Source organism: Orussus abietinus, unplaced genomic scaffold (genome assembly GCF_000612105.2).
Source record: "Orussus abietinus isolate OABI.00-Male unplaced genomic scaffold, Oabi_2.0 scaffold6, whole genome shotgun sequence".
NCBI lineage: Eukaryota > Metazoa > Arthropoda > Insecta > Hymenoptera > Orussidae > Orussus > Orussus abietinus.
Window position 1 is genome coordinate 1,231,412 of NW_019396002.1, and position 14,758 is coordinate 1,246,169.

The 14,758-nt window shown below is 47.6% G+C and overlaps 1 protein-coding gene across 1 annotated transcript in view; it reads left to right on the forward strand.

Moving 5' to 3' along the window:
- The window catches only part of LOC105694282 (inactive dipeptidyl peptidase 10), a 45,817-nt gene that overhangs the window by 18,700 nt on the left and 12,359 nt on the right, over positions 1–14,758 (forward strand). The window contains exon 2 of the mRNA XM_012414799.1: positions 10,687–10,909. Coding sequence (XP_012270222.1) covers positions 10,817–10,909 — 93 coding nt within the window. The 5' untranslated portion in view covers positions 10,687–10,816. The remainder of the gene's footprint in view (positions 1–10,686; positions 10,910–14,758) is intronic.

The window sequence follows — 14,758 nt, forward strand, 5'->3', positions numbered from 1 at the left end:
TCGCGTTGCGCAACTCCGAGCCGGGATTCCCTCCTTCCTGTGTACTCTGAAAAATTGGTTCCAGGAAGGAAACGGGGGGAGGGGAGGATGTGCAATTCCCCGACCTTGAAATCACGGAATGAGGAGGGCAGAAAACCAAGGGGACAATCCAGGAAAATTTAGATCGGATTTTTCCCTTCGCAATTAATCTGCCGCTTCTTCTTTTTTTCAGTCCCCTTTGTGCTCCAATTTGCAAAAGCACCCTTCGAATCGACGATTGCATGGTTCTGCCACCCCCCCTCCCCCCCCTCATTTCAACCCCTTCATGTGCCTTTGTCCTCGGGTATGTCGATCCCTCTCTTTGCACCGTCGTTCCTTTCTCTCCTCCTCTTTCCCCTTTTATGGCGATATAAGCGGCTTGCCTCAATACCCACCCACCCCCCCTTCTAGCCCCTCTCTCTTCTTCCCTTTTGCGAACAATTCACCTTTTTACGTCCCCCCTTTCATCTCGCGACTATTGCGCAATTTCACTCGCCGATCTTCCGGCCACCACGACGGAGACAAACGAATCTCCGTGAGAAAGAATGGGGGAATAAATTCTCGAGACTCTCTTTATATATATATATATGTACTTTTTTAAAAAGTATATATATATATATATATACTTTTTTTCCCCTTTTCTTGCTTCCTAACCTCACTTTCTCGATCTCGCGCCGCCACTTTGCCGCGCAACTCGCTGCGTTTATTTATTCGCTTCAAGTGCGATTGTTTACTTTAAAAGAGCTGCCGGAAAATTCGGGGAAAAATCCCACCCCCCAGACGTCGGATTTATTTTTACCCCCCTCCCCGGCGGGATTAACTCTCTTCAAGCTTCCTGGAAAACTTTTCCGCGCCCCCTCTTTCGCCCTTCTCATTCCACCGAGGAATTTTTCCGGCGACGGTGAATAACTTTTCCCGAATCGGACCGAATTTCTCCCTCGCGTTTCTGCCCGACTTTTCGGAAAATCGAGACCCTGGATTTTTTATCCCACTGCCTAGCTAGACTTTTTTGAGTTTTGGAGTGAGATGAGAAGCTAGACGGGGTGGAGAAGTCGGGAAATGCGACAGCTTCGCGTGTCGAGGGAGAAATCGGCAAGGCGAGCTTCGACTCATGGGTTCGCAACCCCCTCAGGGGGGGGGGGAGCGGTAATTTTATAAACGATCTCATTTTCCATTCGGATCGAACTAATTTAACTTTCGACCCCTCTGTCGGGCGCTTTCCACCCTCCCTGAAGCACCGTTCCGAATGAAGGACCCTTCCGTGAGGGGGGAACCCCCCCGGGGGAGATTGATTGAAATTTTTCCGCGGAAAAAATGAGCACCCATACCCCTCCTCGATGATATAGAGGCACTTAAAATTTCCATTTCTCACGTTTGACTAATTTTATTCGTTGTTGATAATGTTTGAATGATGGCTGAAATTTTTTGTGAGGTCAGGTTTAAGGGAGGGCACTTACGATTACCATATCTTTAAAGTTTGGGTTATTTTATTCATTGTTAATTGGCGTTTGCTCAAATTATGGCTGATATTTTTTTGAGAGGTTTGCTCTAAGGGTGGAGGGCAGCAAGAGGGATTGCAAGTTTTACCGGAGAGATTTTAGTTCTAACAAAGGGGTGCCAATCCTTTCGGGGGGTGGGTCAGGTACCCCCTGATTGGCGGAATTAAAATCGAAATGAAATAAGTTGGACATCGCGGCCTTTAATGCAACGCCTTGATTAAAGGCCCGCTCTAACAAGGGGAGTTTCGCCGAGTTCAACGGGGGCTGATCGACTGGGGAAGTTGGGGAAGAAAAGTGGACACCCCCTCAAACCCCCCTTGATTGAACTCACCTGGGGCTCGGATCTTCTCCAGGCCATTGTCTGTCGTGTTCGACTTCCTCTCGCACGTCAACCCTTCTGCAGCATCCCCGAAAGTTCAGAAACTGGACTCAGAAATTTCTGAATGTCGACGCAAGGGATGCAACCCCTCGGCCCGAAAATAGGGGAAGGTCGTAACCTAACATCGACTCACCTGCTAAGTACCTCAAGATAGGACTCATAAGTCTCTAGACTTAATTCCCGATTTTTTTTTTCCAGCGAGATCCTTTCCCTTAATAATTCCTCATTATTCCTGAATATTGTCGCAAGGGGGTGGAATTAATCTTCGGGGAGGTTTTCCCCGAATTCACAGACGGAGAGTCGAAGGAGACAGCTGGAGAGGTCGGAAGCTTTTCGGAGATTTTCATCCGAAAAGGAACTCATGAGATCAGGAACCCCCGGCTGCATTGTCCTTCCCCCCCGAGAGGGGGTGTGCTTATTCCCGAAGTGGGGCAGCCCCTTCTTATAAATGCGAAGGATGAGGCGCGCCTCTCCAGGAGGGATGCCGATGGGAAATGCGAAGAGGCGGAGGAGGGAAAAGGGAGGATCCGTGGAAACACCGACTCCTGGTAACGAGGCACTGGAGGATTCCCTGGGAGCTGCCACCCCCTTCGCCAGGGAATGAAGGGATTAACTTCATTTAAGAACGGTGTCAACATTGGAACACCCTGAAGATCGTTTCCCTCCATTCGACGAAATGGAAGCCGCCATATCTTTTCCATGAAAATCGGATATATCCACTTTTACACCCCCATAAGATATTTTATCTGAAATGGCCACGTCTTTTTTTTTTCTTTCTTTCTTACGCGAAAATCCAGAACATCTTCAGGATGATTTATTCGAGACGATCGCGATTATTTTCGGTGAATATGAAATATTTACATTTTTTTTTCAACCCCTTCAGGGTGATTTATTTGAAACGATCACGAGTTCTTTATTTTACGTGAAAATCAGATATTTACATTTTCCACCCCTTCAGGGTGCTCAACGGTGACGCTTTTGATGCCGAGGTGGGAACACCTGTTTTACACGCGTAATCCACGACTCGGAGTAAGTAACAAGGGATGCTTTTTAAGCCCGAAAGTACGCAGGGGCTAAGATGGGAAGTTGAGTCTTGCGAGGGGGTGAAGACACCCCCAGAATTCCGAGGACGCGGAAGGACTGATAAATATTTAGAGGCCGGGGCCATCCTTGCAAGTAGCACATGACGTGAGTGCAAATCGATCATGAAAACTGCATTCAAAGCGGAGAAAAAGATCCAAAGGAAGTTTAGACAAGCTTTCGCCGATTTTAAAAGCAATCCTTGACAATCGGAAATTGGAGAATTTCCTTGTAAAAATGTTAATCTCAAGTTTAGCTGATAATACACGAGTTTCCCCGCGAGAGATTGCTCCTTTAACGCGACCTGGAAAATAATGGGAAGCTTAAGGGCGCTGCCACCCGTAAAAAAAGAAAATGTACTGCACCGATAAATCAGTAACGTGAAAAATGGATACGACCCGGTAACTGTAAGGGGCCCTTCGCGCACCTATAAAAGGTCGGACCTCGAACGACGCCGGACTTGGATAGTTCCAACTTCCGTTATAAGGACGGACTTTTACTCCGTTTTTTGACCAGAGTTTCGCGGTGGTCGTCGAGTTGCAATCGCGGAAAAGAGGGATAGGAGAAACTCCAGAAATTCCAACTTCCGTTATAAGGAGGGACCTTTTTGCAAAGACCGACTCTTGCATTTTTTTTTCTACTCCAACTTCACGGTGGTCGAAAATCACACGAAGAAAAAAGAAAAGGAAAAAGATCTAGGAAGGAAAACTGGGGATAATTCTAACCTCCATTGCCAGATTGGACCTTTTTATAAATTTGACAATACACGGTAAAGAATCACGTAAAAAAGGATTAGGAATAAATGTTCAGGAAAGTTGAAAGCTCTGTCGTCAAGTTGCACCTTTTTGTAAGGATATATTTTTATAACGACGTACATCCGTCTTTCGTCTCGTAGAGTAGGCGATAATCTCCTTTACTATCTCTCGGTCACGCGGAATATGAGATAAATTCAAGCTGAAGGATCGGCACCGGTCGGAAGAAATTCCCAAGTCCACGGAATTGCATCCTGCACCGATGCGGATGCCCTCGGTAGGGGGTCTTGATCGCGGGATCCCCGAAAAAGGGGAAACAATTGATAAATATTTACAGGCCATCGCGTCGTTGGCTCCAGCCTCGCGAATCGATCGGCTGAGCTTGCCCGGGGAAAAAGCGCGTTTTCGGCATCGCGCAGGGGGGGAGGGGAGGAGGGAAGCTCGGAGCTTCGCAAGAAAACGACTTCGCGGCGTCGCCGAAAGCTTCTCCTCGGCATCCCTTGGGAAACCTCCCCTCTCTCGGGGCGACGTTTCCCTTGGTCACTTGCCAGGTCGTTACTCTCGCGTTGCTTACCGAGCTTCGATTCCGCTGCGGACCGTAACTCCAAGAGTTTCGGAGAAGCTTGCTCGGAAATTATAAAAAGCTCCCTGGGGAGGTCCCCCATTTCCGAGGATTCATCTCGAAACTCGGAAAAATCCAGCTCCCAAAATTAAAAAAAAAAAAAAAGAACCCCAGCCATTATCCCCGTTCGCTTCGTCGCGTTTGAGCTTCCTTTTCGAAATCTCGAATGTTTAAATACCAACTATAACAGTAGGAACAGGGAGGAACAAAATGTAAAAATAGAAATTCCTCGCTCGGATGAGCAGGGAAAAGCTAAAAAAGAGAGAAAAAAAAGTTCTACACCTCCCCAGGGGGGTCTCGAACCCTCGCCCCTCATTGTTGGCGCCTCTCTTCGGCGCGTCGACGCGAGCGGAGAACGTCTTCAGCATTTTCACGCAAGGCGTCCTCTGATAATGGCGCGCCACATCCGGTGCCCATAATCGAGGCCATGTTTTCGCTTTTTTTCCCCCTTCTTTTCCCCTATTTTCCTTCCTTTTCCCGAGCAAGGAAGTCCCTCCCCCACTATCCACCAAGCAGCGCGTCCCGCAGCTCCTCCCTCCCAGAAGGCGAACGTTGATAAGAACCAGATAACTGTTGAAATAAAACGCGGAAAATGAATGTGGCTAAAACCGAGGAAAAGGTGAAATTCCCTCTCCCCCCCTCGGGGAGGGGGTCGACGAATGGGTTTGTTTTCGCCGGGGAGTTCATCGTTCCCCTCTGTTATCCGTCATTGTTGCGGAGGGGCTCGAAGACCGGAAGTCGGGGACGCGGATTAATGCCGTCAACCTCTTTTCTGGTTTCGGGAAAGATAAAAAAAAGAATAATAATAAATGTCCATTCTAAACTAGAGAAGAATTCCCGGAGTATATTTAACCGGCGATTAACAATCGGACGGGGATTGGTCGTTCGCACTTTTACTGGCCCGTTTCTCGATCCAGGGGACTTTATGGTAAGAGAGCAATGTTTCTCGAGGGCGGAAGTGCAGGCACGTGGAAAATGGCGGTTTCCACGTAAATGCTCCCCGATGCAATATCGCGAGTCGAAATGCATTTCCGAGGCCCTTTAATATGGAGCACTTCGATACTGCAACTCCTGGCGTCGCGGGCGGGTGGGGTGCACCAGAGATCCCCAGGTATATCGACTCGTGTTATCATGAAATATCGAATTTTCCTAGGAATATGTATATTCAGGAACCTCCCCTGGACTAATACGTCTCTTGTACGTGCACCCCACTCCCCCCCCAGTTCGCGAGATGTGCATCCATGAAGTGCAGCCGGGTGCACGTCGCACGCTGCACATCGAGTGCACGTGTGAGCATCACTCGAGCACCCTGCGCCGGACCGAGTGCACTTGCAACTGCAGAAACAACCTCGAGAGACGACATTATAAAATTTCCAACGTGCTCGGACACTTCCGGGAGACTGCTCGAACATTTTGATGGTTAGACTTGGCCGGTTGCATTTTATCATGCATTTCTGGCGGTTCGGCTTTTCACTGCATTTTGGCTCATTCAATTTGTTTTTTTTTTTATGCATTTCAGGCGATTATATTTTCATATGCATTTTAAACGGTCAAATTTTCATACACTTTAGGCGGTCCAATTTTTATAATGAATTTCAGGCGATTCTATTTTATTATGCATTTTGAGCTGCTCTGCAAGGTTCTCTTCAGAGGCTGATCCGGGGGATGTGTATCAAAGTGAACAATATAAAGCTTGATTCATTTCTGAGGAAATTTCATTACGCATCTAATTTTTTTTTGTTTCTTTTTTCTACGTAAAAAAGTGACAATTTCGAGGGTCCATTTTAGGCGGTTTAAATGAATGCATTTCAGGAGGTTCCGCAGGACGCTCTTCAGGAACTGATTAAAGGGGAACGTGGGTAGAATAAATTGAGTGAAATTTCCAGGTTTACCTGGTTTTCGGTTACTCGGTTATGGGAGTACATTTTTTGTCGCACACCTTCGTTCTGAAGAACCCCCTCGTGCCTGATAATAATTGACAAGGCCTTGGCGAAGATCCACGGAGGTGGAATTGCAGCCGCAGTGGGGAACGGGGAGGCTAAATTCGCGGGTCTGTAACCCGGCCAAGAACCGTCTAGGAAATCCAATTTAGCCGGAGAAAAGCTGCGAGCGGCCGTATCTCCTTTCAACTGCGGAGATGCACGCAGACCCTGAAGAAACGGCCTCGAAGAGGACGACGTCTTCCGGGCGGGTTTACGTTGTTGACGACGCCGCGACACGCAATTTCGCTGGTCCCCCTCTTTTTACTTCTTTTTCTTTTTTTTTTTCGTACGTGTCCTATGGCTCGTTAAATCGCCGGATACCGGAAATCGATGCCCCGCCATTTTGGTACCGGCTGTCGCGATTTATTTCCCCGACTTCCTGAAGACTCCGACGAGTGTCCGATAAACCCGAGTCCTACCCTGAAATTCGATGAAGATGCAAAATTGGCTGTTTCTTCAATATAATTAAAGAATGACGTGAAAAGAAAGATATTTGGCGCGAGGTATCGACGTTAAATTAAATGAAATCAGTTATAGCATTAAATCTTCGAATTGCCATTTTTGTACCAGTAGAGAAAATCGTGAAATGTATTTGGCGCGAAACTCAGTCGAGTTTTTTTCGCAAGTATCGACGTAAAATCAAATAAAATCAGTTATAGCGTTAAATATTCGAATCGCCATTTTTGTATCAGTCCGTAAAGTCGTGAAATGTATTTGGCGCGAAACTCAGTTCCAGTTTCTTGATCCGGGTAAACGAGAGCCGAGGATCTCGCCGATCCCCCGAGTTCGGCGCCGATATTAACGGGGGCCGTTAACTCGTTTATGCAGTCGTTCGCATCGGCTTACACTCGGCGAGTTTCGAATCGGTGAAATACGAGGGGCCGTAAACGACCGAGTAATTTACGAAGGGGATCGGCCCCCAATCGGCCTCCATAGCCCGAGGAGTCCCTAGGGAGACAGTGGAGCTCGAAAAGGCGGCAAAACGGTCCAGTCAGCTGGGAGGCTGGCAGAAAAAAAAAGAAAATCGCCACTTCCGGTCCGGAGGCTACGGGGCAAATGACGAAAGGTTTTCCGGGCCATTGGCGACGCGTGGAAAATTTCCAGGCGAAACGCGGGGAAAGGGAAAAAAAAATGGAACCGAGGGAAACCGCTAATTGCCCTTCGCTCAGCTGCGAGCTCGAGTGGATGATTGTTCCTCGAAATCCCGAATGAAAATGACGGAGCACTTGCGTCGGAGAGAGAAAAAAAAAGAAAGGGGACTCGTCAAAGTGCGATATTTAATTAAAAAAAAAAAATAAAATAAAATAAAAATAATACAAAAGGGCGACGCAAAAGAACGGTGGATGATTGTCCCTCGAAATTTCGAATGAAAGTGACGGTGCACTTGCGCGGGAGATAAAAAGAGATGAAGGATTCGTCAAAGTGCGAATCTACACGAGGGATGTTTAATTTTAAAATGCAGAACCAAGAGGACGATATACGGGGGGTAGTTTATTGGCAGGGAGGAGAGGTTGGAAAAAGATGAACATTTTAATATTGGGAAACAGCTTGTTATTCCCCGTCTCTGAATTCCAATATGGATGCCCGGCGTTCGCTCACCAGGGAATTTAATTACGGGGCAAAAGGGGGGCGCAAATAAGGTCCGCGGATGAAAAAACGCGGCAAGGAAGAAGAGGAGCCAAGGATAATCCAGGAAATAATAACGAGGAGAATCGTTAGTCGGCTGATACGGTGGAGATTTCCTCGTCCTTGTCAGATTCTCCGACTGTTTTCTTCATTTTTCTATTTCTCTATTTTTTCCTTGCTACCTTGTCCGTCCTCTAAAATTCCTATCTCCTCTGTTCGGTCATCATTAATTTCTTACTTTCTTTCTCGGAGTCCTGCATTGTCAATCAATTAATTCGATAATCTCCAGTTCATCCAATCGGAGAATTAGGAAATGGCCTCAAAGTGTAATAAAAGGGTCATCCTATATATACTTATCAAAACGTGAAAATATTTATGAAACATTTCATCATTGGAAACTTCAGCACGTGATTATGAAAGCCCTAAGAAAGAACGCGATGCTCGTGAGATTTCATTTTTCAGAAAACCTTTTTTTTTTTATTTATCTCAGAGTAGAACCAAAGATATATATATATATATTGGTGGGGGGGAATTGGAATTTCATGAACATCGTATTCTTCCATAGGACCTCCACAATCACATGCGGAAGATGAAATTTCAAATGATTCGGTGCACCCAATTTGGTGGAAAGTTTTGTCAATATTTTCATATCCCGTGTCACCTTAAATTCGTGGGATATTTTCATGTGGATTGTGGGCTTTTGGAAAGGGGAAAAAAAATAGTGCTCGGAAGGCTCTGGGAAATGAGATGAAATTCGTTTAAGAGGTACGAGGCCCGTTGACTGTGACCGATGAATGAAGTAGGGATGCGCTCCGAGTTTCGGGTGGTCGACCGCTCTGCGTCAGAAGGGCTCGTCGCCTCTCTCTCGCTCCACCGCGGCCCCGGGTCGCGCGGTCTCTCTCGCACTCACGGGGCCCCGGCCTGGCAGGAGCCATACAGTCTGCCGCACTGCTGACGTAACGGGGATCCTCTGACGTCACGCGGGAACGGGACTCCGGCCGCAACTCGGCTCGTATCGACGTGGTCCCGAAGACCTGGGGGGAAAAAAATCGAGGAAACGGGGGATAATCCTAGGGACCCCTCCGGAAGCTGCACCTCGAGGAGCCCCTCCCGCCAGGCCGAGAAATGACTTCCTGAGGGGGCTGAAAAATGGAGAAAGAAGTCCCTTATCATCCAGTGATTAATTTCCAGAAGTGCATCGACCCCACCGAGAGATTCTTCGATCCCACATTATACGCATACTTATTTACGTGGGAAGAAGAATTGTACAAAGAACGAAAGAGAGTCATCTCGTATAAAAATGGCTGTTTAGCGATTTTTTTAATTCAATATTTTATGGAACATCGCCGCGTGATAAAGAACCCGTGATCCTTTGAAACACGTGTTTCAGACATTTAAAGGCAGATAAGATACGTGTTTTATAGGTTAAAGCGAGGTATTGGCGCGAGACTAAGCCTCAGGAGCGACCGCGTTTATTTTCGCGACGCATGTCCCGTGAAGACTGATACTTTGCCTTCGAAAATTCTGGTTTAAAAAAGGATCGGAGCCCTCTCGGCCGATTCGGTGGGCGTAAAAGAGGTCTCTGTTTCCCTAAATGAGAATCCGGGGGACACAAAAGCAGATCCGGCCCTCGGATAACCGCAAGGGGGTGGATCTGTTTTTCCTCCAGGCCGAGTACGTCGGTGCGAGTGCTCTTTTCCCTCCCCCGGCAGTCGCATACATTTCCCGGTCCCTTTGAAAGGCCACCCTCGGCGAGAGATGAAAATTGATGCCAGACAACGGGGGGCGGCAACAAGGCGCCTCCTGGGACCAGCAATCACTGCGGCCTGCAGGTGCAACGAGTCGCTTTGTGCGGATGCACTTTTCGCGCGGGGGATGCAAAGCGCGACCGGGAAGAAGACGGCTCGTAAAGTCGGTTCCATCCTCCGGGACGGCGGATATCCCCAGGGATGTCACGTCCCTCGTCCCGATTTCCCGACCTCGTCGCCCTCGTAAACGGTAATTTCATTGCCGGCCGGTATAAAAAAAAAAAGGAGGAAAAAAGAGAGAGAACCGATGCACCGGGTAACGGGTCGTTACCTCACGCCCCCGACCCCATGGATCGAGCCGTTAAGCACGGGGGAGGGAAAATATTAACTGGAGGTATAGGGTACCTCGTGTCACTCCACTCTCTGGCCTCCGATTACCCCGTGGTTATCAGGCACCCCCTAAAAATTGCCCCACGACTCTTTATCCTTTCCCTTTAAAAAATGTCTCAATATTCAATACACTGTCCTGGACAGTCATTTTATTTTTTCTCCATCTCTTAACCCCTTTAATCGGTGCTCTCTTTACTTCCACGGAAAGTTCAGATTTTCTCAAATTTTCACCCTGCATCATTTAGTTCCATCTTCACTCCTCTTCTCTTCTATGGAAACTTTTAGGGAGGAGTTCTTCCTTTTAATTTCATTCCTCCAGGGTGCAACGAGACGAGAGGAGGATCCCTCTCTTTGTTTCCGCTGTTATGCAATTCCCCCCCCCCCTCCCGCCGCGGTGTGTTTCCGCAAAACGAGGAGTTTCTGACAAAGGAAAAGGATATACGTGCAGCGGTGCATCCCGATTGCACCGGAAGAGCGAGAAAAAGTCGGTCCAAAGGGGGATTAATAAACGGGGGGTGGGCATTGATTAGGGTGATTGGAGGGAATAGAGTGATTAAATCGACGCTCAGAGAGGATTGGTCCTGTTGCAGGTGAGCTCCGTCGCACCTGACGACCCTAGCCCGCCCTGGGACGCCTGGGGGTCCCCCTGGGCACCTGCGGACCGGAAGTGGACCTGCAGGTGCAACAGCCGGATAGGAAGAGGAGCCGGAGGGGGCCGCTATGAACGCCAGCGTCAACATCGAGAAGAACTCCTGGCGGCTGCCACCTGACGAGACCGTCCAGGTCGCCGATCCGAGATCCAAATCCGCACAGGTAAATGAGGTAATTCGGTCCCTGCAGAAATGCACCTGCGGTGGACTAAGAAATGATTAAAAATTACGGTATACATGAATTCACCTCGAAAGTTAAAGAGAAGAAAACGTATTTGAAGTTGAGAGAGAAGGTTTGAACTTTTAGAGAGAATATTTAAACTGCAAAAATCAAGAGGGAAGCATTACAGGGTATGCAAAGTACGCAGCTAGGGTTTCAACGATCCTGATAATCCGATTTACCGTTAAACTTATTTCTTTTTATTACATTTTTTAATTAATGAGAGCTAGAGGCTGGGATTAAAACAAAGTACCCCGGAAAGACCTGGCTCGTTAATTAGGGCCCGACCCCTCGACATGATTAATAATTGTCGCGCATAGCGTTCCTAAGATGCATGTAATTACGTCCAGGTAGATAATACAGGGCGATAATTCAGCCCGAAGACGAAGAAGCTTGCAGCGCCCCCGAAATGAATCCCGATTAATTCCAGGACACGTTCGTCCTGGATCATTGGGTATATCTCAGGGATGATCCCCGGAAAGGGGGAAAATTGCTGATTTAGGGTGCAATTTCGCGAGGGGAGGGGACCAGACTTCGCAGGATTTTTCCCCATTTCGCGACTGATATTAAAATAAATATTTGAGCAGGACTCCACGAAGAGAGGACTCCTCCGAGTGGTGGAGTCGCCCCTTTTCCTCCTTCCCCCCCCTCTTTTTATACACCTTTTACCCCTTCCTTCTTTTTTTCTTCTGCCATTTACGAGACGACGAGTGAACTCGACGGACTCTCTCGAGAGATCCAGGGATGCTGGGGAGGCGTCTCAAGATTACCCTTCTCTATAACCATTTATAACAATTTACAATTATTTTTAATAATTTAATTAAAACCAGGGAGTAAATCAAATTGAAAAGGAGGAGCTTCCTATGGTGGTGTAAAATTAATCGTTCACTGGGAATTTCGGATTTTTGGTCCGTCCAACGCCATCCTGAAGACCTCCCCAGAATTAGTTCTGATAAATTCCAGGGCACGTTTGCCCCTCGACTCCCGCCCCGGGTCTTAATTATGCGAGCCAGTTCCCGGAGGTATTCCTGGATCCGAGATCACCCCCCGCGATGACTGCGACCCCGGGAACGCTAACCAACCCTCGACGGTAATTGGGGGGCGAAATCGCCATTGGTGATGTCGGAAGATGTTGGAATTTCTCACTAATGGGTCGAAAAATGGGGATGGGAAAAAATTCAAGGAAGGAGAGGGGATGGCGGGAAGTCCGACGAATGGTAACTCGATTATGTCGAGTCTGCGGGGGGCGGTTTGCGAAGGGATTCCCTTACGTGGGGATCATCCCCCGGGTGGTGAGAACGTCGTCGAGGGCTATGTAAGCGGAAAAAATCCGGAAGCCGTGGCAGACAGTCGCTCACGGGTCCTCCTCGGGCCGGGTCGTCGAAATTATCCCAGGGGACGACCATGAAGGTGCGAAACTGTCTTCGCGCGTGGGGGTGCGCGGTAAGCGAATTTCAACCCCTAGGAAAATTGCCCCCCCAAGGCTCACGGGGGAAACGTACCCGCCGAGGCGCGATTCCCTCCCTCGGGAGGCGCGTCCACCTCGGTGGGCACTTTTATATATTTTTTTACCCCGTGATTTATCACCCCCAAACCTGGCGAGACGACCCTGAGACGTGGGCGTCGCATCTTTTTGCTTGCATGTGTTCCTTATTAATTTTTTTTTAAATTATTATCATTTATATAGTCGGATTCGCATGTTCCGCAATTTTAGTTACGGTCCCATCTCATTATGTTTGCGCTCATAATATTTCCATGTAACTTTTTCATGGTTATTTTTGTCCGTGGTTATTTTCGTTCACCATTTTTCTTTTCAATTTTCTTACGATCACTTTGTCCCTTTTGCTAAGCTTTGCGCAAAATTTCGTTCAGGGTACTTTGGTCAATCACGGAAATTTAGGGGTGAATTGGGAGGATGTAACCGCGAGCAATTGAGGCCTGGATTTAATAATCGGGAGGAATTGGATAAGGAAAAAAGAATGTCATCTCGAGTGGCCGTAATGACGGCGGCTTTTCAGCCGGGGAAATCGATTGGTTTCTGATTCGGTGAATCGGGCTCCGTGACTCGATGGAGCTCGGGGAGCTTTTTTCCAGCCCGATGCTTAACTTTAGCTTTAACCCCCTTTTCCACATCCGCGGCGTTACATCCTCGAAAAAGGAGAAATTAAATTTTTACTCCCCCGTAAAGCGCGACGTCGGCGACTTTTTTCTTCCACTTCGCGACTCGGAGCGTCAAGGAGCGTAAGAGAACCATTTTGTACATTTGATTCATTTTTAATTAGGAAATTAATCAAGTCGCCCCTCGGGAAAATTAACTGTTGATGAAGAAGTACATTTCTGGGGACAGAAGAAAAAAACCCCAACAGAATCCCCCATTCGAAAAATCATTTAAGATCTCTTCTTCTGAGGGCGCTTAGGGTAGGTCGGGGTTCCTGGGGCAGGGACCTTTGGGGGCGCAACTCCCTGCTATTTTTCATCCCTAAACGCAATTTGAAGTCTAGGGAGGTCTGGGGAATTGATTAATTGCAGCCGACCGAGGAGGCGGTGATTATTTCCGGTGTTTTTCGGCGCTCTTTCGTGGGAAGGAGCCGAAAAAGCAAACGGCGAGTCATTAAAATTCCGCTCGGCCGATCCGACCGATCGATCTCTGCTACGAGGGCGTCGTTATTTATCGCGATAAACAAGTCGTCCGAAATCGATTACTTGCGATGTCGGCCAATCGGGAAAGGGGAGCCAATCGTGGGGCGATTTGTCGGTAATGCGGCGATCTGTTGCGATCAGCTGATTCTTGGTCGAGGATCAGCTGATCGAACTGGGAGTAATTCCAGACATATTTACGGCGCGGACGAATAATACAACCTTAATAATAATTTAATAACAATTTAATAATAATACCGGCGTGTCAAATTGCGAACGGCTGGTTCTCACAAATAATAAAGTGGACGTAAGACCAATTTTCATATACCTTTTTATCAGGGATTTTTTTTAATCTTCTCGATGAAGAGGGACGTAAATTGCGTTTTCATGATCGAACCTAGAATGCATAACGACCGACGGGGGTTGACGTTTGTCTCGTTAAAGCGGTCGATACGCCCTGGAAAGTTAACGCAATCCCCGATAATAGACTTTGCGGTTTTCCGAAATTAGGTAACAGGGTTTAACTCGAAGCCCAACCCTCCCAAGGGGTGGGCCGGTCCCACCTCGAGGCCCGATATCTCGCTTGCGATCCATCAAAAAGTCATTTATTTAAGGTCATTAGATTCCCCCCGGCATGCTCTACAACTTTCATAGGAACGAAAACCTCCGAATTCGTTGAAAAATCGGGATAAAAAAAAAATGTTCGAAAAGTCACCACGTACCCCGCCTATATAATCGTGGGAAAATTGCGATTTTTATTCGGTCATATACCAAAAAACGCGATAAAAGATTCTCGGAAGGTCACCAATATGCACGCCGCCTATCTAATCGTGCGAGAATTGGGATTTTATATTTGGTCATAATGCAAGAAACGCGGTAGGAAAACGCGCGGAAAAATCACCGCTAACGATCGAGACGAGAATTGGGATTTCTTCATTTCGGGGTAAACTATTTCTATTTTTTTTTCTATTTTGGGGTGTTTGTTCTCATTGTCGGAATAATTCGTAAAGATGTATAGGCACCTATGTGTACTCGTCAGGAGGACGCGTCGCGACGACGTTATACCCTGCGGAATTTACAACGCCATTTGTATCCTCCGGAAGACCGTCAACGATCGCGATTCCAGCCGGCCCGGGACCGTCAACGAATTTATAG